This window comes from Octodon degus, unplaced genomic scaffold, assembly GCF_000260255.1.
Source record: "Octodon degus isolate 3935 unplaced genomic scaffold, OctDeg1.0 scaffold00050, whole genome shotgun sequence".
Lineage (NCBI taxonomy): Eukaryota > Metazoa > Chordata > Mammalia > Rodentia > Octodontidae > Octodon > Octodon degus.
Genome location: NW_004524626.1, coordinates 1,698,172 through 1,722,248, shown reverse-complemented (window position 1 = coordinate 1,722,248; position 24,077 = coordinate 1,698,172). Strand labels below are relative to the sequence as shown.

Sequence of the window (24,077 nt, the reverse complement as noted above, 5' to 3'; positions counted from 1 at the left end):
ATATATATCAGATTTTAATCCAGGCGTAGATACCCTGTGGAAGTTACTGAATTAATTCAAAGGCAGGCTCCAACTTTGAACATGTTTGTCAAAGTCATATTTAAAAACACCTTGAGATTGTTAACGTGTCACACGTCTAGTAGTTCACAAGTGAAAAATAATTATTTTTAAACGCAGTTGATAATAAAGATATATAATGCCTTAAAAACATACTGTATATATTCATTTTAAATGTTATGCCGTGTTCCCCTTCCTTTTGCCAGTCTCAAAATTATGGAGGTGCTAAATTAGCTACTTAGGCTTTTTGTTTTCTGGGGCTTTTATTTTTACATGAATATTAAAGCCCTTCAATTTTATAAACTAAACTGGTCTTCGCATCATTTCCTGGTTTCTAATTCCGGGTAGCTCTCCATAAATACAAATGGGCAGGTAAGAGGGGCAAGGGCTGCAGACTGTGGGTCAAGCAGAGAACTGGAGAAAGGTCTTTTGAAGTGTTGTGAGCAGGAAACCGCTCAGCCTTTTTAATTAGGAAGCCTAGAGCTGGAGAACTCGGAGGAGGAGCAGGCTCTGTAGCCTGGGGTGGGGAGAAGGAACTAGCCTTCAGGTGCTGGTACTGAGTCACTGTATCTGCAAGGGCGCACGGACCTATAACCACTGTCAAACAACGACGCTTTTTAAATCTTTCTATTGAAGTCTGTGTTTCTTTTTACCTCCAAGAGCTAGGTGGCGAGAAAAAGTTCTGTATGGAGCATCTTTGAAACTAATCAAAAGGCACGAGTATGTGAAATGGCCATCATTTGGGATGTTGAAATGTTTATAACATTATTAGTTTTAATAGAAAGATGTTATTACCTTACATTATAATGGTTTCCCAAAGTCTTTCATCACTGCTGATTAAAATCATATTGCTTCTATTAGCTGCAAGAAACTCACTTAAAGGGAAGGAAAAAAAAACGCTTTCCAGATTGACTTAAGAGACTGCTATAACCACTGCATCAGAAGAAATCAAGCCACACTGAGGCGATCTATAGGTGATACTCAGCTACCATGCGGTGAAAGGAGTGCAGTGTCCTACAAACTATGTAGCTTCCCTTTGTTTAATCTGGCTTTTAGGATAAAGGAAAGTAATGGCTCAGCATTACCAAATGTAACTTTTCCCCTTTCTCTTTCTCCAGGCATCGAGGGACAAGCACACACGTTTTATAGCTAAACATTAAAAAAAAATTACGGGTCATACAAACCATTTAGTTTTGCAGCAAATATAATTCTGTTTTCACAATAATAGATGAAATCTATTCAGTCTGACTCAAATCCAGTTATGCATTCGACACTTTTTTAAACCCTCAAATGATCTTTGCCCTTCTGCAAGTTAAATAATTTTCAAATATATATCAGATTAGGAAATAGATTTGTTAAGAAAAAAAAAAAAAGAACCTGAATTCTAAATGCAGCAGTCTGTTTTGTTGTTCAAATTATTATGCTTTTAGACAAAATTATTCCAGCTGCTCCCTTCCAAGGATATATATATATATATATATATATATATATATATATGGTATATCTTGTATTTGCAATTAAAATACTGACCCATTAAAGCTTGTGAAAATATTTGTGAAACTAAAATATTAAAATAAGGCAAAGAGAATAAATGGATTATTTTTGTGCAAAATAAAAAATACATCATTACTGATCAAATTAATAAAAATATATTTTGTCACTTTCTTCAGGAATTTATAACATTTTTTAGCATGACTAGTAGGCTGTGATCTATGGTTTTAAAAAAAAAACTATATACTATCTGAAAAGAAACTATTTAAAATGTTTAAAATACTATTTCAGTTACTATTTTCCTTATATGCCAAATAAATAAAATCCTTCATCCTTTTAATAGACATTACTTTAAATGTATCAAAAGATCTGTTTCTTTTGAGTGAATTTTGCTATATTCAAATTATGATTAAGCATTTTACATCAATTTTTTAGATTATTTGAGAAAACATCCTGATGTTAATTTTAGGTAAGAATCCTGTGTGACCCTTCTAAATTATTGTGCAAAAGAACAACTCTGAAAATTCTACAGCTGAGTCACAGATTTGTTTTCTGCCCATCACACCAGTCATAAAGTGTATTGACAGAATTATGATCCATCTAAATTCGCATTGTTTCAGCCTTTGCAAGGTTTGGTTAAATTTTCCAACTCCAAGCTGCACAGCAGGTACCTCACATCGTGGAAATTGTGCATTTTTAAAAAAATAAATGAGCTGGGACTTTTGTTCTACATTTCTGCTCACAAGTGACATGCAGTGAATTAAGCGGGTAAAGGAATTTTTATTGATTTCAAGATGTAGTTTAAACATTAATTCTGACATATGATGGAGTTTTTATTGTTATTGTAAAGATAGGTCCTGGGTCAATAATGTCATGTTAACAGGTGGTTTCAATTCCCTGAATAACAAAATGCTGGGTGTGCTAAGTCACAGTACATGTCATGTTTCCATCTAGTATGACATTTTTATGGGGCGCAGGTCCCAAACAGTGAGGGGAGATGCTCTCAGTTGTTCCACTTTCAGTGTTGTTTTCTTTATACTTCAGTATTTACTGTTTCTTTCTTCATGACATGTTTCCTATTAAACATTCTTTGTGTGTGTGTGTGTGTGTTAGCATTTATTTTTTTATTTTTTAATTTTATTGAGAAACAAATATCAATGAGACACTTTCCAAGCTGATTAATAGGACATTTTCAATAATTAATACATTGCACATTGTTATCTTCTCAGTGGTCATCCACAGCACAAGAAACCTATTGAACATTCTTATAGAACACTCAAGACATCTGATCTCTAGATCATTAATAAATTCCCAACCTTGAAGTTCTTGTCTTGAAGACAAGAACTTAAGCAACTGGCTGTAGAAAAAGAGTAGATTCACCAAAAATCCTTTCTCCGAACATAGACTTCCTGGTTTTTTTTTTAAAGTGTCCATTTCAGCATCTCCAGCTCATTAATCATAATGATTATTATAATTATTAGTGGTTTTTAGATTTTCAGTGTAATAAAAAAATTATTAGAGGAGATACAAGCTGTTTTGTACAAATATAGGTGGCTACATGCTAGCAGGATAGCACCAGGGGACACTGCCAAACTACCCAAGTTGTGGCCACTTCACAGACCTTGGTACTCCCAGAAAGAGGAAAACAAAACAGAAAGAAGGGAAGCACAGAGGGAGGGAGGGAGGGAGGCAAGGAGGGTCGGGAATTTGAAGTCTTGAGAGTTCTTCAGCTGCATCCTTTCTTTCCTTCTGGTCACTCTTTCCTTCATGAGGCTTTGAAGGATTCATACATGTTTATTTTTTTCCCTGAAGAATCATATTCATGTGACTTTTGATCTACATACAGTCCATCCCTCCTGCCTTTTACTGGTCCTTAATTTTAGTAAATCCTGACCTCTTTCGCTCATCGATCTGGCACTCCTTGACCCAGGGTGAGGCATCACATGTAGCTGCTGTCTGTACACCTGGTGCACTGCAATCCAAAGAAATATTTATGTTCCTGCCTGCCTGTTGACTGGGGGAAAAAAGGCCTCATTCCTTTTCTTTTTTGTTAAAGTGTCTCTCCTCTGTACCCCTTAATTCAGTGGAGCATATGATTTAAGAACAATGGATCTTTTTAGCCTCTGCTCCAGGGATGTGTATTACTGTACTTCACGCACGTGAAGGCAGTGGTGACTCATGTAGTTCAATGGATCAGTGTGATTGCATATATTTGAATTCATACTCAAGAGATTCTTTTTTGTGTCATAATCTTTTGGGCAGGTTCCAACGGCAAGTGTGGCCATCGAAGGGGCCTCCGCCTTAAACCGCGTTCGTTGGGCTCAGGCCGGCAAGGAAGTTGCTGTCGGGGACTCAGAGGGCCGTATTTGGATCTACGATGTGGGAGAGGTACGTGTTTGTTTGGTTTTTGTTTTCCGGTCTTTGGACTTAAGGATCTACTTTAAGGATCCAGTGAAACTATCGACTGAGCTTCTGGGTGCCAAGAACCCCCTTGAGTGGTTGGCAAATTCCCATTGACTTCAGCGGAAGTTCGGCAAGACCGCCTTGGGGCCTCATTTGGTCCCTGTCTCCATGCGCAGGACACTTTAGTTAATGATCTGGACTTCTTCTAGGAGGCCGCCCAATCCCCAGCTTCCTGTGATGAGGCCCGCTGCCTCTCACTGATTTCACAAACATAAAAGTTTACCAGGTGCACCATGTCAACACTGCACAGAATTTGTTGTTTGCTTTGAAAAGTCAGGTTTTAGTCAGTATGTTTAATTAGAATGTGTACTATTTCTTTTTTTTTTTTTTTTAAAGACTACTTAAGGCTGATATTAATCAGGACTTTGTGCCATTTTTATGGCCAACTTATATATGACATATGTATCTTTTGAGTATACCCTACTACATGATATGTGCACTATCCCGAATATCATGATACCTATCAAAGAAAAACACTACATGTTTTTACAAAAAAATCTTTGAAACTTTGTATACCATCTATTTCATGTTATATTATCAATCAGTGGTACTTCAGCTTAATGCGTTAATTTTTATTCTCTGAGAACTTATTGCAAAGCCTACTGTATCTGGTAAGACTGAAAATTTTTTTCCTCAAAAGCAAATATTGAAATTTCAAACAAAGCAAAAGAGGAGTGTTGTGTGAAACTTCTTTGGAATCATCTGAATCAAATATTTGCGTTCCAGTGGGGAAACATACCACATTTTATGCGTAATATTCCAAGTCTAGAAAGTATCTGTGAATAACTGCTGGACAAGTTTAGCTACTCATTCTGAGAAGGGTGCTTTATGGTTTTATCAACCAATATCCCATAAATTTGAGAACTCCAGATTGTTTATTCTACAGTGGGACTTCTGATAACACATTGCTACAGTTGATTACGTTGAAACAAACTAAATGTTCCTTTTTCTAAACTCATATGGAAACAGTCATTTGAATGACTTTAAAAATGAGAGTTTTCTATTCTGTGATGTACAACTTGAACAACTAGAAGAATCTCTCAACTTTTTTTCTGCTTGCCCAAATGCCGTGTACCTTGACTATTCCCAATGTCACAGTCTTGCCAACTGTGACAGTCTTACTATTGGCTCCTAAGGATGAAGATACAAATGCTTTGTGATTATTGGTGGAGCTTGATGTATTTGGGAAGGAGAAGGCTTTATGAGTTGGAAATATCACCAACAGTCATAAGCAATATTTTATCTGAGGAGCATTCATCATACTTCATGGGAATGATGCAAAACAATGATGACAACAGAAATACTGTCTATTGGATCATTTCCTACAATATAAAAAAGAGCATATAAATATAATATTCCTTAATTCTTCTATAAGTCTATGAAGCATTAATTGTTTTATCTCTATTTGCTTCACCTCAAAAGAATCAAAAAAGAGAATGGCTTAATAATTTCATTTATTTCTAAAAAGGCCATTTGAAAAACCTTTGTGTTCACTTAAATATTATACATTCACACATATACAGATGTACATATACATGTGAACACACATCTTCATTCTATAAGAAAATACAGTACAGTATATATACAGAATTTTCTGCAATGCAGTGATTTTATAGCTTCTGCACAAAAATACTGGAATGTGACTCCTATTTTGGAAGTGTACAGGATTTTATAAAAGTTTTTTTGGCTGATATGTGGCTGCTAAAACTTTTTAGGACGCTATCCTCATTTCTGAATTGTAAAATGTTGTTATACTCGTATTTCTCTGGCAGGTTGGGCTGGTTTTCATTTCTGTATTATTGCCCTTGCTTTTCTAAGTGATATTACAGACTATAGAAATGTCTGCAACTATAGGCCAGTCTCGCCTATTGTCTGGAGTCTAGACAGGCTATAGAAAAATCTCGGTGACATATAATAGGCTAAACAATTTGTAGGCTTGTTTATCCTTACAAATTCACTACCAGAAAAAAAAAAGGATATACTATTTTATTGAACGTAGGTAATATTACAATCTTCCAGCCCTTCTCTGAATGACCAGAAACCAGGATAGGCTTATACAGTTGAAGAATTCTTTCTGTATTGTTTGATCATACACAAAGCAATGTATAGCTTAGAAAGAGTCAGGCTTAACAAAATCATTTTGTCCTCATTATAGCTTCATCCGAAGAATCTTTGTCAAGCATCTTAGGTTTATTTTTGAGGTGAAGAGAGGCACTTCTGCTTCTCCTTGCTCACTTCTGAGCCCTACTGCAAACCTCTGTGAGCCATAACTGTCACTGCACTGTGTACAGGAGGGAAACATGACTTTGCTGCAGCAGAAGCTTAGCACAAGTCCGGCTCTGTGGGATGATGGATCCCTTCGTGGACAAATGCTGCTATTACTGTAATTACTCTGGCCCCATTCGGCAGCCTCGAGCTGATGGAGCATAGCTGTACTTAGAAGAAAAGTGCACCCTCTAAACAGAGCCTTGCCACCCTTCCAACGCAGCTAAGCTGCAGAAAGGCAGATGGAGTGCCATTGCCTCAGCTAGTCCATTGAGAATTAGAGGTCAGATCTACGGCTGCTATGTGGCCCATGAGAGGAGAGGTTTGAGCAGGAAGCAATCTGCATAGAAAATATATATAAGAAGAAGGAAACGAATATGGCACTGAGGATAAAATTGCTGGTAGACTGTGCTGCCATTATTAGTATTCAAAATTGGTCCTCTGGCCATCATTAAAAGTGCATTTCTTACCAGGGTCATGCTGACCCTGGCATAGAAAGTCTTGCTTTGTGGAACCCTCTAGAAAGAAGATGAAATGCTTTGAGATAAACCTTATAATGCAATCAGTCTAAGAAAACAAACAGTAGTGTTTAGAGTCCCTGTTGTTGATCTACTTTCCTTGAGACTGTACTGTATCGCACAGAAATCTGCCTGTGGGAAAACAGTTTGCTTTCATTTCCCATTGCTGATTTGACTAAGAACTCTGCTGGGCTGGGAAGAAAGGAGAAGAAGGCAGAAGCTGCCTGTTGCCAAGGTTCCATTCTACACCGGAAGCTGGCTTTAAGGACATGGGACCTGTGCAACTGCAGATGGCCCTGTGCCCTGGGGAGCTCTGACCTTTGGTTCGATGTTTGACTGCCATTGTCTTGCAATTGGTCAAACATTTTTCAGCAAGAGGTTCCATGTTTTTATTTTGTCCGGGACCTGCAAAAGTGTATAGTTAGTTATTTCTGGGAGAGTACTGTTCTCAGTAGTGATCACAAGGCAAAGAAAAAATGAGAAATTTTGGTCCTCAGCTAAGTTACTAAGAGCTCTCTAGAAATGTGGTTCAATGCAGTACATTCTGTATGATCTTATTACCCATTTCTCAAAACTGTTTAAAAATGTAAATGAGTAAAGTTGTAATTCTCTATTATACAAGTCATGGAGTGTGTACATGAGGCAAATAAGAATTTCTAATTCATCTCTCCACCACCTCATTTTAATACATTGTAATTTTAATTTGAAGAGTAATACAACTTTTTGAAAGATATCTATGATGCCTGCCTCCTCACATACAGTGAGATAAGACAGCCTTTCTTGGCCCACACCATGGTCTAGAACTCCCAAGCAGAGAGACTTCTCCCACCCCCTTGGGGTCTTCTCACTTTAGTCCAGGGGGACTTGCCTTCCTGTGAGACCTGGTTCTTAGTGAGAAGGGCACTGCGGAGAGAAACTCTGGGGCTGCCAGTCCCTACCAACCGTCTGCCTCACCTCCTGTCCCAGCTGAGGCTACAGCTGCTGCAGGGAGTCCCAGCACTGTGCCCCTATGAACACATCCTTCTCTACTACGTCCAATTATTCTCCAGGACTAAGATGATGGCAGAGATCGATGGCATGAGTCCAGATTTATTGATGCAATTTGTTATGAACTTCTGATGGGGATAAGCAGAAGATTGTCTATGAGCTCAGTGAAATCATCAGAGTGAGTTTGGTCACCCCCACGCCCTTTTCTTTTTGCGACATTTAAATGGCAATGGCATTAGTAATATCTGTGGGCCTATGACTCAGGAGGTAAAATATTAAACAAGCATGTGTTTAGGTAGACCGCAGGATGCGGTGTTTATATAGCACACATTTGTGGTTATTTGATTTCAGCACTGTATCAGGAAAACATACTGTCCATATTTATTTTCACAGATAGGGGTCTATTTTCTTTGTGGAGCAAGTGCTTAACTCCTATTAGCAGAGACAGAAGTTATGTGAATCCAACAAAAGACAGAAGAGACCTCTTTTTATCATCTGGCTATAATTTTTACTTGTGCTTTTAGAAGCTACTTAAATGAACAGTGGTTACATATGCCATTTAAATTTTATGAGATTTAAAAGAAAATAAATGAGTCTAGCACTGAAGAAGTTTAGAGAAGTCTCCAAATTGCAGCATGAAATGTGCTCGGGTGTTCTATGTCCCCTCCAAATTGAAACACGGGTAAGTGAACAAGCCATGAATAAAGCGTAAATATAACCTGTGCACAATACCCTCCTCGAGAGTGCTAATCATTGTTGGCTTATTTCTTTTCTTCAAATGGTATATGAACACACAATTTAAAGGATTAAAACTTACGGCTATGGCTTTCTCACGGAATAACAAGATTTGCTGTATAGATGGAGCTGATTTTATTTATTTATTTATTTATTTATTTTTTCCCATAATTTTATTGATAAACAAACAGCAATGAGATGGTTTCAAATCAAATTGGTAGGACAGTTTCAATAATTAACACATTGCATACATTCTTCCTAGTGGTTATTTGCTGTACAAGATGCGGACATGATATCCTATTTACAAACACCATTAGAACAAATCACTCTATTCATTAACAGAATGTAACTATATATCTATCCTAACCACTTTGAATACACAGATACAATGAAGCTGATTTTAATAGTGCATGGACCAGTGAGGACAGAATTATTCACGTGTCCTGATGATTGATAGTCAGCCTATCTACCTGTGTGTCTTGCAGAGGTGTTTTCTAGAAAGCCCGCTTCCATGGTTACTGCCTCAGTGCTGTCACACAGATGCGGCTGCCGCGAATCCCCCCTAACCACTATGTTTGCTGCTTATCTGGATTAGTTAGAATGTTGTTTGCAGCTCCAGTTTTGAAAGAAGCAGTTTACTTTCTACCTCCTATTATTTTTTTTTCCATTAACCTCTCCCAGGGAAGATTTTGTTTTTAGTTGTGATAAACACACATAGCTTGCAAAGCCCTGATTATATCATTATAGTAGTCAAATGAAAAAATTCCAAACATCATTTTCAGCTTAAAGTAGGATTTGAAAAAATAAAATGATCATTTAAAAGCTATGCTTTTTGATATGGATAGATCTTCTCACTCAGGCTTTATTGGTTTGGTATTTCATTGGCTAATTACCAAATAAACATGCATAAATCTTTAACTTTTAATGTTGGTAGCATTACAAATAGTTTGTCTAATATGACTATTTGGGGGACCAAAAGAATACCAGTCATTTTCTTACAAATTTCAATAAATATGTTTGACATTGAAAAATTCAGGGAAAGAGAAAACACAGATGACTGTGAGAGATTAAATGTTCCTGCTTTAAAAAAAAAAAAAAAAAAAAAGCAGTGGTTTGATTGTGAAGTGTTCATTTGAATGTTTTAAAGCTGATGTAAAAAATTAGACTCAAAATTCTGCTTGCAATCGCAACAGTAAAAATGGCCTGTGTGATGGGCTGTGGTGTGATGGTGGCCAAGGAGTTATCAGTAATATTTGAAAGCACCTGCAGTGGTTTTCATAGCCAAGAGAACAGGAACAAAAAGAATGAGCCATTTTTCTTGCACTTTGAGTTGCAGTTCAAGATAGTAGTATCTGATACACGGGAAGAGGTGGGAGTTAGAAGGGGCTCAAGTGACATAAAATAAATAGAGTGTATTTGTGGATTGTAAATCGATTACACATAAACAAGGGTTTTGTTTGTTTGTTTGTTTTGTTGTTGTTTGGGCCTGTATTGATTCTCACAAGAAATCTGATCTTTTATGTGAATAACTCTCCTTCTTGTGAAGAGGCTATGCAGAGTACAAAATAATGAAGTTTCACCCAGACTGGGAAATTCAAATAAAAGTTTCTTAATGAAAAACAATTGATTTTGAAGCCAGCCAACTGAGTTATTACACTTTATGAAGCCTGTTAGCCCCGGCTTGGGATGAACCTGACTGCATGCTGAGCTTTGGCAGCATCCAGAAGAGAAGGCAGAGCTGGTCTGGGGGTAGCAGTGTCCAGCGGTGGCCACTCGAAATGCTGATGTTTCTCATTAAGAGATGTGGTCGAACCTTGCTAGATTTCAAAGGTCTTTTAAGTACTAGGTGGAGAAATATTATTAGTCTCTTACACTAACGGTAAGCGCTTACTTTGATTTCTCTATTTCCCCGTGGAAGAGAAAAGACAGACATAAATTCTTCCAAGATGCCAAACACTAAGACAAAAGTGAAAATCCAAACAGCTTGCTCTGTCAGTAACATCTAGATCTCAGATAACAGAAGAGCAAAACATCGGGATTCTCAACTGGACTGTTCAGATTTTAGCTGAATTTTTAGTGTAAAACCATAGTGCTATGCAATTAAAGGCATATTTGTATGTGTAGATTTGGGAAGCTAATGAATATGATTATATAAAATCAGCTACTTTGAAATAATATATTAATAAATTTCTTTGTCAGAATAAATTACATATATTTAAAAATAATTTGCATAAAACATGTGAGTGTAATTTTAGTATTAACTTGATTTCTTGTGGGAAAAGTGCTTAATTTAAGAAAGAAAAGGTGCTATTAATTCCAGTTAATGTTATAATTACTCATCTTATAATGCATGTAGTAGTAGTGGCTTTCATTTTGAAGACATATTTAAAAGAGCATGATTAGACTAATTATTATATAAATAGTATGTTTATTCAGGTAGCATTAGTTTATGGAAATGAATTTATAGTATTAATATATTTTAAGCAAATTTTTCTGAATTGATACAAAAATACTATCACTGTTATGTATTATGAAGTGGTTGATTAAATGAAAAGAAAGCCCTAATATCTAATTTTATAGAAACCGAATTAATGTGTATATAGTAATTTGCAATATTCAGTGAAGTTCATATGTTCTCATTTTGGTGATAAATGGTTTATAAATATAAACCTTCCGAAACAAGACCCAGTTTGTATAATTAATCATCTTTATGATTCTTCTGTGGTTTCAAACTGTCGTCTTCAATAGCAATTTGGATTCTGAAGTAGTTGTTAATTATAGTGGTAATTTTTATGGCTGACAAAATTGTGTTTAGTTTTAGAATTTCAAAACTGCTAAATTTTATCTTGAAAAATTGCTGCTTAGAACAGTCGCTTCAAATCAAAGCTGAAAACGCCCAGTGTGAAGTTGCTCCACTCATCTGTGACGCTAAATTAACACACATCTATTTCAAATGGAGAGTTAGTTTAAGTGTGTACGCATGCTGCCACTGGCATGTCTAAAGTGTAATATAAAATTAAATATCTGCTTCTGTGTGTTTATATGTAAATATTTGCATACTGTGTAGGTTGGACTTGCAAAGTAAGGAAGTAAGTGAACCACTACATGCCGTTTTCAAGGAAAGTTTACACGAATTTTTAGAATGTCAGTTATCAGACCATCTTTTAAATTTTAAAATATGAGTTGTTTATCATTTAAAGAACATGCACACTTCTAACATTAGAGAAGAAATGTTTGCGCTTTTATTTTTAAGTAGGCAAATAGAAATGCTCAGTGACCCATTTCTCAATTCTTTCTGCTAATAACCAGTGAGCCACTTCCCAATATTTAGATTACGTCCTTTATTTGTATTAGGGTCCACATAAAGTTTCCATAGATAACAAATGAACATCTTCTAGGTTTTTAAAGACTAGCTGCCCTTCTGAGTTAAGGGGAAAATGCATGTTGGCGGTCCTCCTTTGCCTGTCACATTCTTTAGTAGATTTTTCTCGTCTTTGGTGTACCACATCCTCAGAACCAGGCGAAGTGAGTACTTGACAACTGTGTATTAGGATGGGCTAAGCCAGTCTAACACAATTCCTGGCACATAAGAGGCATTCCATAATATGGAATGGGAGTGAGTGAGTGATCCACATGTGAAATTTGGAAGGAAAAGAAAATCCAAAATTGCATTGTTTGGGCATTCAGAGTGCAGCATCCAGTTGGCTGCAAATGGATTCTTTGAACTATACTTGCACAGAAAAGCAGATTTAGAAAAGTACTGTTCCTCTCTAGCCTTTATCCTACTCTCTCTCTCCCCTCCCATGCCTTTAGAGAGAGCGCTTGACCACCCTAGTACAGTGAAAGCCTAACAGTTGATACAAACATTGTCAAACAGCTGGGAAAAATGCTTCCTTTTCCTTGTGCTTTTTTTGGACACTATAGAGATGGTAAATCATGAAGTGCATTATAAAAATACTTCTTTTATGCCCAAACATTCAGTAGGAGGAAATGACATTTCTTTTATTACCTTGGTAAATGTTTTTAAGGTGTGTTTAGCAATGAGCCTTCTTTTTGTCAAAACTGCTTAAATTCAGTGGTTGCTAGGAATTTACCAGAAAATCTATTGCTAATACTATCAGGAAAAGAAGGAATATTTGACTAGGTTGCTAATAGAATGCACCAGCTTGAGGAGCCCATGATTTTTCATTTTCCTGCTATTTTCTTATCTTTTGTGTTATGGGAAAAGGAGTGATTGTACTTTTACAAAGTTTATTTTCCAACTTTGCCTATCAGCCATTGTTTTTAGCATTTTTCTTCATCTTTTGGAGACAAATGGATCATTCCAAATAGTAGAAGATATAGTAATGTTTAACACATTTCTAAAGACAAGAAGATGGATAGTATGATTTTGAAGCAAATGCAAACAAGAGCAGTTTTAGGTCTCAGTGAATTAGCTCTGCATTTATTGTTTTTTCTTCATAGGTAAAAACTTCAGAATTGTGTCATGATTGATAGAAAAATTGTAGCATGAAGAATATTTCTAAAGTGTTAAGGTTTTAAGATAATGTTTAAAGGAATTTATTTTTCCTTTGCTATTTACTGGCTTATGAAAATTGGCATAGACTTGCATTTGTTACTACTTAACTTTTTCTGTTATAGCCTAGTTTTATTTCTCATCTTGTGTAGCAACAGCTTCATTAAGTGTTGTTCAGAAGTATACAGTAAAAATAAGTCACTAATTTAAAGATATAGGGGACAAACTTTGAGAAGAGTCTTAAAGCTTCATGTATAGATGAACTTTCTCTTAGATGGGATTTTCAGATGAAAAGAAATTTTTAAGCAGTCCAGTACCATCAGCGTACATGCTACTAAATTTTACCTAAGTTGTAACTAGTTGACTAGTGAAGGCAGACTGTAACAAAACAGAGGCTGACGTGATTCCTGCTTTCTCTGCTTCTCTGAAGCAGCCCTGAGCACCAAGCTTGCGCTCAGTCTGTCTTCCTGTGGGGCAGTCCTGCCGTGCATCTGCACCATGTGTTTGCTGCATGCTGGCTGGGAGTCCTGGTCGTGGCTTCAACCATTGTTAGCAGTGATGCTAGACTCTCCTGAGAGTTGAGGGCAGCAGAGCTGTATTTATGTGAAGCGGGCCTGCTTGGCTGTTCCTGCGGCTTTTTCATTGCTTATTACCTCCCACTTTGTTTCCCTCTGTGTGTGTGGCAAAAAGAATCAGCCTAAGAAATATCCTCTGAACACAAACATGTATTGGTATATCAGGAAGTCAACAGTCTCCTGAATTTGGTTGCCATTAATAATCGTACTTTTTTAAAAGCTATTGAACGTTTGAAGGGTTTAGCAGTGATCCCGTGGAAACTGACATCCAAGTCCAAGATTTCTGCAAATGCATTTAAAAATGATGTGGATTAAAGTGAAATAGTGACTTGAAAGATGTTTTTAACAGAAAACTGTAATGTTTCGGTTAGTGCAGATGAATTTTGGTGCATACAGTATCTGTTCAGAGTCAGTGTTTAACACACTTGTCCCACAGACTTTTAATAATTCCATTTAATTGAAAAATTACAAAGATGCTTATGAAGCACACAATTGTGGACCATTTATCTCACTTAATTGGTTTGCTTTGATTAATGTATCTGAGAGGCCAAACTGAAATTACTAAATGCTTTTCTAACATCTTAATTATTCAAAATTTGTTCTAAGTTAACATAGTTTTTTGTTTTTTTGGTTTTTTTTATACAAAGCAATGCCTGAGAAGAACACTTTTACCGTCAAACATATGCATGGGGATGTTAGGAATTACCGCAGATAGTGTGGCTGTTTAAAATCAGTTACTAGATTCTGTAAGCCCTTAAAGATTGCTTTAAAAAATCAGATACTTTTGACAGAGGACTGTTCAAATTGTTAGCCATGTGCTTATAAAAAGGTACACATGAATGATATTTGTGTGTTTAACCTTGGTTGTAAAAGTCATTGATTTTTATAACAGCATGTTCAGTGGTTACAACTTGAGGTAAAAATATTGAATCCTCCTGTAGAAAGTACTATGAAAAGGAAATAGCTAGATTAAGATATATTGGTCATGTTTAAAAAATAAAAAGTATGTCTATATATGTGTCTATGGGTGGGTGTATTTATAAGGAATAGTTATATTTTAAATAAGCAATAAAAAGTAACTGACAGAATTTTCTTTCTGTTCTGCAAGAACTCTTTCCTTCACTTAGCTTATGAAAGTTAGCTGTTACTCATGCAGTGGTACCTCGGTTCATGAATTTAATTTGTTCTCTGATTTTGGAAAAGATAGCCATGGTTGGGTTTGTCACCTCATACAGTATTTACAAACAGAAATACAATTTTGCTAAATGCTTCTGTTTGCAAGTCAAATTATTCACAAGCAAAAGCATTTGTGAACTGAGGTACCATTGTACCTAGGAAATCATTTCTGTGAGTTTTTAAGAAATAAAATATGACAAACTAGAAGGTAATTGCAGCTCTACCTGGAAGAAAATGGGAGGAAAAACAAGAGGGTAAAAAACAAGGAAATAAGAAAAATTGAAGGGTCTAAACTCTAAGAAGGAAAACCAGGGGAAATAAAATCATTTATTTAGGGCTTATGATACACCACACACTGTGCTCTGCTGGTTAAGTTTTGTGCCTTATTTAATATTCATCACAGTCCTACAAAATAGGTTTTATGATTCCTCTCACACAAATGAGGAAGTAACATTCAGAGACACTTTCCAAGAACACAAAAGTAAGTGACAAAACAGGAAAAGAAATCATGAGCTGGCTGTTATCTGGAGTGAGAAAGAGCCAGTCATCCTGTGTCTGGTTCCAGATGGATGTAGTTCTATTGTTGGTAATAGAGCTTTGCGTGCAGATATCATCGGATTCGCTACCTGAAATTTTCCAATAAAATAGTGTGAATTACACAAAATAAAAAAATAGAAAGAGCCAGCCTGGCTGTCACTGAGATATAGTTGTTTCACAGTCTGCTCTTTCTCTTGTGTACCCAGACTGGCCTGCCATGACACCCAGTCGTCAGGCTGATGAGGTACTATGGGAGGGATTTAACCAAATCCCCAAGTGGTCTCTGATGGGTCCCTCAGCCAAAGAGGGGATAGATGCACATCACAGCCTCAGGAATACTAAGGGAGTCAATAGCCATAAAGTGATCCATTTTTGTGAAATTTTTCACAAATTTTACACTTTTGCTCTTTATTTTTAACCTGTCATCTCCCAAGAACTTTAGATGATTACAAATGATCTTTAGACTCTTTTAGCAGAGGAGTCAGCGCTCACTACCTGAAGCGTATTCTGCTGTGGAACATTGGCACTTCTAAAAGGGTCAAGCCCTACAGGACATGTGAAAGTTATGGAGTCTTCAGCAAATCATTTAACTCCCTTATTTCCTTGTCCTCATTGATAGATGTACACCCTATTCCTTTGCATCCTTGTACTGACTGGAATTACTTCTTGAAGAAAGTTCTTTAAAAACCAGAAAAAAATAAATGCTATAGAATTGATATACGTGCCACAAACATTAGGTCACTTTTCTCCTCTGCTCCACATCTCTGTGAATAAGTGGCCAGTGTCATCATCCTCCTTTGACAATTGAAACAATGGGAGGTTAAGTGACTGACTGTCGGCAGCAGCCAAGATGCAGAGCAGGGCCTGAGTCTCTGGGCCAGCTTGGAGGCTTATTTCACCTCTTCTTACGGCCAAATTGCTACCTCCATCACTGCCTTTGGCCCTTCTTCCCTCACTGTAAAAATAGGGTCATATCATATCTATGAAAGGGAGTCACCCTTTGAGCTAGGAATTTATGTTAGGAATCAGAGCCCTGAATGCTTTTGGCATGAAAATACTTTTATATGTTAAGTAAAAATTGAGAAAGCAGTCCTGGAATAGGAGGTGGATGGGCTGCCAGTGAACTCTGTTTAAGGAGCAGTGGGAAAATCTAAGTCATCCCTGCCCTCTGATGTTACTTCACCAGATGGGCCCAAAGGCAGAAAATGTTTCCAGATCCACTTTGGTTCAGAACAATATTGAACCATGTTTCCAAGCTCTTATTTGTGCTGTGCCTTTATGTATTATTTTCTTCCCATTGATTTTTATATGTTTTCTAATTGGTCAGAAGCATTCATCACCATTGGAAACCTGTGACTATTTTTCCTGTCACAAATGCGACTTGTTTAGAAATTATTTTGCACTGTTATGTTTGGGGGGGGGACATCCACTGTGATGGTCTCCTGCTCTAGGTTTAGCCTTGATGTCACAGTAGAAAGTTGAAGAGCAGCTGAAACAATGTTATTAAAGTGCCATCTGCTGCCCTACTACTTGCTTGATAGATTCCAGGAAATGGAAATGTCTCCGTTGTCACTGTATGAAGGTACATTCCTTTTTTAAATGTCAATGATATTAAAAAAAAAAAAAACACTATGCAGTGTTCACACATTTTAACTGAGGAAACATCCTAATTAATTTTTGCCTGTATTTTCTAGCCATCATATCATAAGGGATTCACCACTGTTTTATCACACAGCGGCTGATATAGAATTGGTATTCAATCAATGTGAATTGACCATTGAATAAATTCATACGCTACTTTAGGCAAAAAGCAATCTCATTCTTCAATGTGAACAAATGTTTTTCCTATAATAATTAAAGTAGTAGTGGATTAAAAGACTCCCAAGGAAAGTTTACCTACATTCCAGGCCTGAAGCCTCCTGTCTAACTCTTTCTAGTTAGAGAGAACCAGGCAAGAAGTGTTAGGAACTCACAAAGCTGAGGACAGTTCTGTCTAAAAAATTTCCGCTCATACCCTGAGATGTAGAGAGACAGGAGCAGCCTTCCTATTTGTTAGCGTACCTGTTTGGTCTTACCTACAAGAAATTCACATGCCAAAAATTATTACTTTGGGTGTGAAAGTAGACTAAGAATACGCCTTCACACATTCAAGCCAAGATTATACTTAAAGTGCTTCCTGATGGTAATCTTTAATTCTAAAAGTGGGGCAGTCTGCAGCTCACCTTCTAAATCTAACATTACAATCACCTTGGGTTATTTTTATAGTCAACTGATGAAAAGATATAATAGGATGAGGTACGTAAATGTAATCCACTTTTGAAAAGCAATTTGTGTCATCGTGTTGTGCTCAAGGAGAGTGTGCACAAACAAGGCAAGCTACTATTTCTGTGAAAGTTCTGGTGTTCTAGAGAGAAGACCTGACAACAAATATGCTTCAAAAATAAGTTCCTAATATTTTGCCAAGCTTTGTAAAACTTTAGTGGGTCAAAAAGAGGACAGAATAGGCTTAAATGCTGTAAATACTTATGTGAGTAGGAGTCAGTATTTTTTAGAGAAAGTGCTAGTGGTAAAGGAGTTAGTGCCACCTTAAAGCAAGAGGGCAAGTACAGTTTAATTACTGGATGTTTTGTTGTTGTTGAGCAGAAGCATAAAAATGTTACAAAATTCATTTTTGAGAAGTTCTTCATGCAATTTTCCATAGCATAAATAGTATTCAATGCTTCCTAAAAGTAAATCTGGGCACGTTTTTAAACCTCAGTGTTCTACAAGCTTTTTAACAGTCTTGCCATTACTAGTACATTAACTGTGTACATACATTTATCTGTTTTCTTGTTTTCACTTATAATTTCTATGCATTGCTATTGGTGAAACAGTTTTTAGTGTATGTGCTGCTGAAGCAAGCACCGGTAAACCATTATGCAGGACATCACATGCAAAATTAAATTTCTGCTGTATTAACCAATAATATAATTTTAGGTTTGGGAGACCGCCTTAACTCTGCTTGAGCTATGTGTGTAAGTGTGTACCTCTTGTTTCCCCAATATTTAAATTTAATGAAGCTATGAAGTTCTATAGCTTTATCCTCTCCTTCTGTGAGAAAAGGTTAGGGATGTGTTACCGTGAATGGGCTTTTCGCTCTCCCTGAGCTTTGTCTTCCGGTTCTTTGGCGAAAGGCTTGCTCAGGTATTGGAAGAAGGAAAAGAAATAGTGGACCTATTTGCGCACGTAAATATAATCCGCACTCTTGGCGGCTTATGCTTTTGGTTAGCTCTTTGGTACCTTGTACTTGGGGTGTGGGGTCACTTCCCAAGTGCAGTATATTTTAAATTGAACACGAGACTTAGGAATGTGAAATGTAAGAGAAGAGCTTAAAAAAGGGAAACGGTCTCTCCTTTAGGTAACAGTGTCATTCAATATGAGGAGTGATCCAAACATAGGTGAATGTTTAAATTTTTAAGAATTTATGACACATTGCCAATAAGCCTCCTGAAAATACTCCCCATTGTTTCAAATACACTTATGTCATCATTTTGTCATTGTTTGAAGTAATTCTGGAAGACTTCTGTTGGAATATCTTTATTTGCACTGTCATGGCCACCTTGATCCCTAAATCCATCCAAAACATTTATTGTTTTTGTTTTGTTTGTTTTATATATTTTTGAGACAGGGTGTCACTGTACGGTTTGGGCTGGCCTTGTGCTCACTTTCGTAGCCCCCAGACTGGTCTTCAATTTGCAGAGATCCTCCTGGCTCAACCTCCCGAGTGCTGGGATTATAGGTGTGCGACACCACACCCAGTTCAGAGGTCACACAGTGGGCACCTGCATCCAAGGCCGAGTCCGCATGGCATGTGGGCCTGGGGATCAAACTCAGGTTCTTGTGCATGCCAGGTAGGTGCTTATACCTCAAAGCCATCTCTCCAGCCACCAAAGAAATTATTTTTCATGGTCCTTTTGACCTTGAGGAAGATGCAAAAGTCATATGGTGCCAGTTCCAGTCAGTAAGGAGGATGAAGGTATACTGTGATATTTCTAATTTTTTTTGTGGAACCGGGGGTTGGACTCAGGCCCTTGTGCTTGCCAGGCAAGTGCTTATTCTACTGAGCCATCTCCCCAGCCCTGATATTTCTATTTGATTGAAATTGATTAATTGATTAATGGATGAGATCATTTTTTGTAAATGTTTAAATTTAAAAAAATTTTTAGAGTAAAATATACATTGTCACTAATCCCTCTCAAATCACTCCACCTTGCTTCAAGCACATTTATCCCATCTTTTTGGGCAATATATCTTTTTCGGGTTTTTTTGGTCAGGTCAGCCCACCCTGAGGGCAGGGCTGGCTTGGCATGTGGTGCCAAGGATTGAACCACGGTGCATGGTGCCTGCCTAAGCTTACCAAAGCAGGTACTTTAGACCAATGAGCTATTTCACCAGCCTCAGGCAATATATCTTTTGCTGTAATGTTTCTTTATAATTTAAGCATTCACTATATTATTGTGAACTCATGTCATTGCTGAGAAAGAAATTTTGGTCCATTTAAATATCTAGATTAGCATTTAACCATCCAAAAATTTATTCATATGACTAAGCGAGAATTCTTGACAGTATGCATTTCCCAAAGTAAGTCAAAAGACTCATTCCTCTCGTATATCATTTCCAGAGTTATATTTTGAAGTATTTAACCTCAGTACAAGAACACGAGTTTGAGAACATATTTTAGAGAATGACATTGGAACTCTCCAATAAGTTTTGGAGATATTGTATCTCAAAATATAATTCCTTGTAATAGAAACTTAAAGTTCTAATCATCTGGCTCTGGGTAGTGGATAAGTTTCCAGGCATCGAGGTAATATAAATACCTCCATGTATTTGTTTTTCTCCTTTATTTTAAAAATGCAAATATTGACTGTGATGAATACGTGTTCTCAATATTTTTGGAATACGTGGATGGCTTGTGTAGTACTAGCATGTATAGGGTAAAATTCCAAGAAAATGACTATAATGTCTAAGGCAATTTTATGCTAGGGGATATCCTTCAGACTTCTACCCCACCTATTTTTCATCTTTAAACAATTTTCTTTGCTACTCCAGACTCTGATATCTTCATGCAATTCATTTTTGGATGACGCTATGTTGAGAAATCATTATCTTCTAAAATAGCAGACAAAAACTCATACGTACAGTTTCCACTGGGGCAGGGGACTAATTCCCTTCTGCTGCATTGTACACATAGAAGTATTATTTAGGAGATTTCATGAATCCCCCTTTATTGGCAAATCAGTAGAGCGTACTGGCTAAGGAACCAGATTACTTTGGCACTGTTGCTTGTAGCTGTGCAAACTTGTTAGATTATTTCATCTTTCTATGCCTGAATTTCTTCCTCTATAAAATAGGACTATTTTACTTTGCATTTGTAGGATGCAATTACTGCACTAGGATTATTGTGAGGAATGTGATAATACACATAAAGGACTTAAAACAGAACTCTGGGTAAATACTAGTTAGTACTATGCTTATTCATAGCTATCATCATATAAGTCTTGCTGAAAAATCCCAAGCATGACTTCATAGTAGAAAAATTTCTATGCATATATAAGCCATTCTCTCAGCATGTGTATCAGCATATTTTAAAAAAGGATCAGTCGCATTAACTAGAAGATGATTTCAAAGCCTTCACTAACAATGCAGTTTTTATTTACTGGGTTCACTCTTATGTCTCTTTATGAAGAATTTTCAGTACTAGAAGTGCTTTAGTTGTGAAAGCACTTTCAGCTATGAATGTACAGTTAACCTGAGTTTTACACATTCCAAGCAACTTTGCTTTTGAGAGTGACACTGTTCTCTCAAATTGTTAGGCTAAGAACAGCACCTCAGGTTCTACTTAATCTGAAGGTGAATACTTGGTTTCCTTTGCATTCTGGGGGATAGGTTTGCTTTGGGAGGAGCTGCCGTTCAGGCGTCGAGCCTTGCCGATGTAGAGGACACCTTGTTCATCATTTCTCCATTGATGTGCTTTGCAGCTTGCAGTTCCCCACAACGATGAATGGACACGATTTGCCAGGACCCTGGTGGAGATTCGAGCCAACAGAGCTGACAGCGAGGAGGAGGGCGCAGTGGAGTTATCTGCATAGAGGAAACACACTCCTCCCCCCCACACACACACACACCACCACAGCCCTGCCTTTGTGTGCTAGAGCTCCACATCCTGTTTTTGGTGTCCATTCAGTATCAGTGTTGCCGTGACTTTTTGGGTGCCACCTTGTGCCAGCTTTCCTTCAAGTATTCCAATGTATCCATTGATCTGAAATTCACCAGATAGCATTTCTATCTATTTCTGTTTCAAGAATGAAGGGGGGTGGGTGGGAAACAGCTACAGGTTTATTTGTTGCCTTTTAACTATTTAGTAGCTGTATGTATTTAGCTGAAAACCTCTGGTTAACTTTGCACTTACGTGCGCTTCTGGCATAGTCCTATTAAATCCATATGAAGCCAGATATGATTGGGTGCAGATGTGGTATGCCTCATGATATGGTACAGGGCCAAAGACTTGAGATGTGGTGTTTTCCATGGCGACTCACATTATGAATGGATTTACTAGAAGAACATTGCTGCTCCTTATTTATTGTAGTGTGCTGCATGGAACATATTTATTTGAAAGCATTAAAATAAACGATCCTGGAGCATGTGCATAATGAGAGGACTGTACTCTCTCTGCTGCCGTCGAGGTTACATTAAGTTCTAAATAACAATTATAGTATGCCAGTTCCACTGAGAACATGAAGTCTTTAGAGGTTTGCTGCAGTGAACAGAATGCCCATTATTTCTAGGTACTTTAACAATATTTCAAATATAGTTGACCATTGATACTTGTCATTCAAGCTAACATAGTCCAACAAAAGTCTGTGGTTTCTAAATATTATACCAGCATTGCCAATAAAATGTTCCAAACCAGGTCTGTACCGGTGTGGGTAAATACTTTGCTTGGGGAAAGCCTTCCGATCAAATTCTGCTTTGATAAAGGGTGGGAGAAATACACCAGGACTGTGTTAGGGACGGAGCATGAATTTATCGGCAGTCAGCCTGGTTGTACTTAAACCAAGGCTCCAAGTTTTATTTTCATGAGGAAATGTGTGTGGTTTCAGAAGGGGAGGCCCCACCCTTGCCTCAGTGACCAAAGTCATCCTTGTCCAAAGACAGTTTCAAATAGCGGAACAAAAAAGACGGGTTAAGATGAAGAAATATCAAATATTCTACACATCTCTTTTTCTAAAGTTGACACTAGAAGATGATTATTACTAGTAAGCTAGGAAATGTGTCTATAAACTACTTCAGTATTTTTTTTTCAAAAGATCATTCCATGCCTAAGGATAATGAAAATAAACGGTGGTTGAGTTATGGAAAACATTTGAAGACAAGCTCTCAGCTTTTTAGGAAGAAACCCTCCTTTGGTGCCTTATTGGTAGAAGTTCCTTGAACTAAGTTTTAATTTTTAAATAGTGTTATACTTTTACCCAAGTATCCTATATAATCTAAATTTTAAAATTTATTAAAACTTCACAGGGTCAGCGAGAGAGCTCAGGGGTCTAAAGCTCCTGCTTAGGCAAGCTTAGAAAAGAGCAGGGACAGTGGTTGGATCCCCAGCACCACGTGGCACACCAGCCCCACCCCCCGGGCGGGGCTGAGCTGGCCACCAAAAAAACAACAACAACAACAACAAAAAAAAAAAAAACAAGCAAACAAAAATTTACAAATAAAAAAATGAGTGTCTGAAATAGGTTTAAAGGCAACCTAAAGAAAGGTACTGAGGAAAAATGTCTTCTTGAACATACCCGAAACTGCCTAAGAATAAATCAAAAGTTCCTTGAACTAAGTTTTAATTTTTAAATGGTGTTATACTTTTACCCGAGTATCCTATATAATCTAAATTTTAAAATTTATAAAAACTTTACAGGGCCAGCGAGAGAGCTCAGTGGTCTAAAGCTCCTGCTTTAGAGTTACTATGGTGGGGTAGTTCTGCATGATTCACCATGTGAATCCTGTGAAAAGCACAGCAATCAGAGTCCCTTGTGGGAGGCACATGAAATGTCCCACCTTCTTGTTGCTTATACATCATCAACCCCACTGTGGAGCTGTTCTCCACAGCCCCCACTCTGATTCCATGCTGAGTCTGCGCTGACCTCGTGCATCTGAGAGAATGTAGTTTCTGTGATGTCTTTGCTACTTTGCACTGTTAGAACCAAATACTGTACTGTGGATGGAGGGGCATAAACAACAGAAATTTTTTTCTCACTGTTCTGGAAACTGGGGGAGTCCAGGATGAAGGCCCCAGAGTATTTAGAATCAGATACATCCCCTCTCCCTCTTCCTGGTTTTCACTGCAGGTGTGGCTGTGTCCTCATTGTACCCTTCTCATTGTAGGTGGGGGTGAGGATGCCAAGGAGACTCATATCTTTTCTTATCAGGGCACTAACTTCATTTATAAGAGCTCCACCCCTGTGACCTAATTACCTTCCAAAGGCCTCCCCTCCATAAACTACTGTGGATTTAGGTTCCAGTCAATGAATGGATACGGGGAGCATAAACAGTCTACAGGTTGGAAGGTTGGAAGAAGGTTACGAGCTCCTTCTAGCTCGCTTGACATACACTTTTGGTTCCGAAGCCAGCCCACAGCCATTGGAGTGATCCCAACGGATGGTTCACATAAAATGTGGTGGTCATGAAAATGTGCTCTCAGATCTACTGTTGCAAAGTGACAGC

At 37.4% G+C, this 24,077-nt stretch overlaps 1 protein-coding gene across 1 annotated transcript in view; it reads left to right on the top strand.

The window, feature by feature from the left end:
• The window catches only part of Dync1i1 (dynein cytoplasmic 1 intermediate chain 1), a 305,805-nt gene extending 283,525 nt beyond the window's left edge, over positions 1-22,280 (top strand). The window contains exons 15-16 of the mRNA XM_004632876.2: positions 3,811-3,936; positions 21,341-22,280. Coding sequence (XP_004632933.1) covers positions 3,811-3,936; positions 21,341-21,451 — 237 coding nt within the window. The 3' untranslated portion in view covers positions 21,452-22,280. The remainder of the gene's footprint in view (positions 1-3,810; positions 3,937-21,340) is intronic.
• The last annotated feature ends 1,797 nt before the right edge of the window (positions 22,281-24,077 follow it).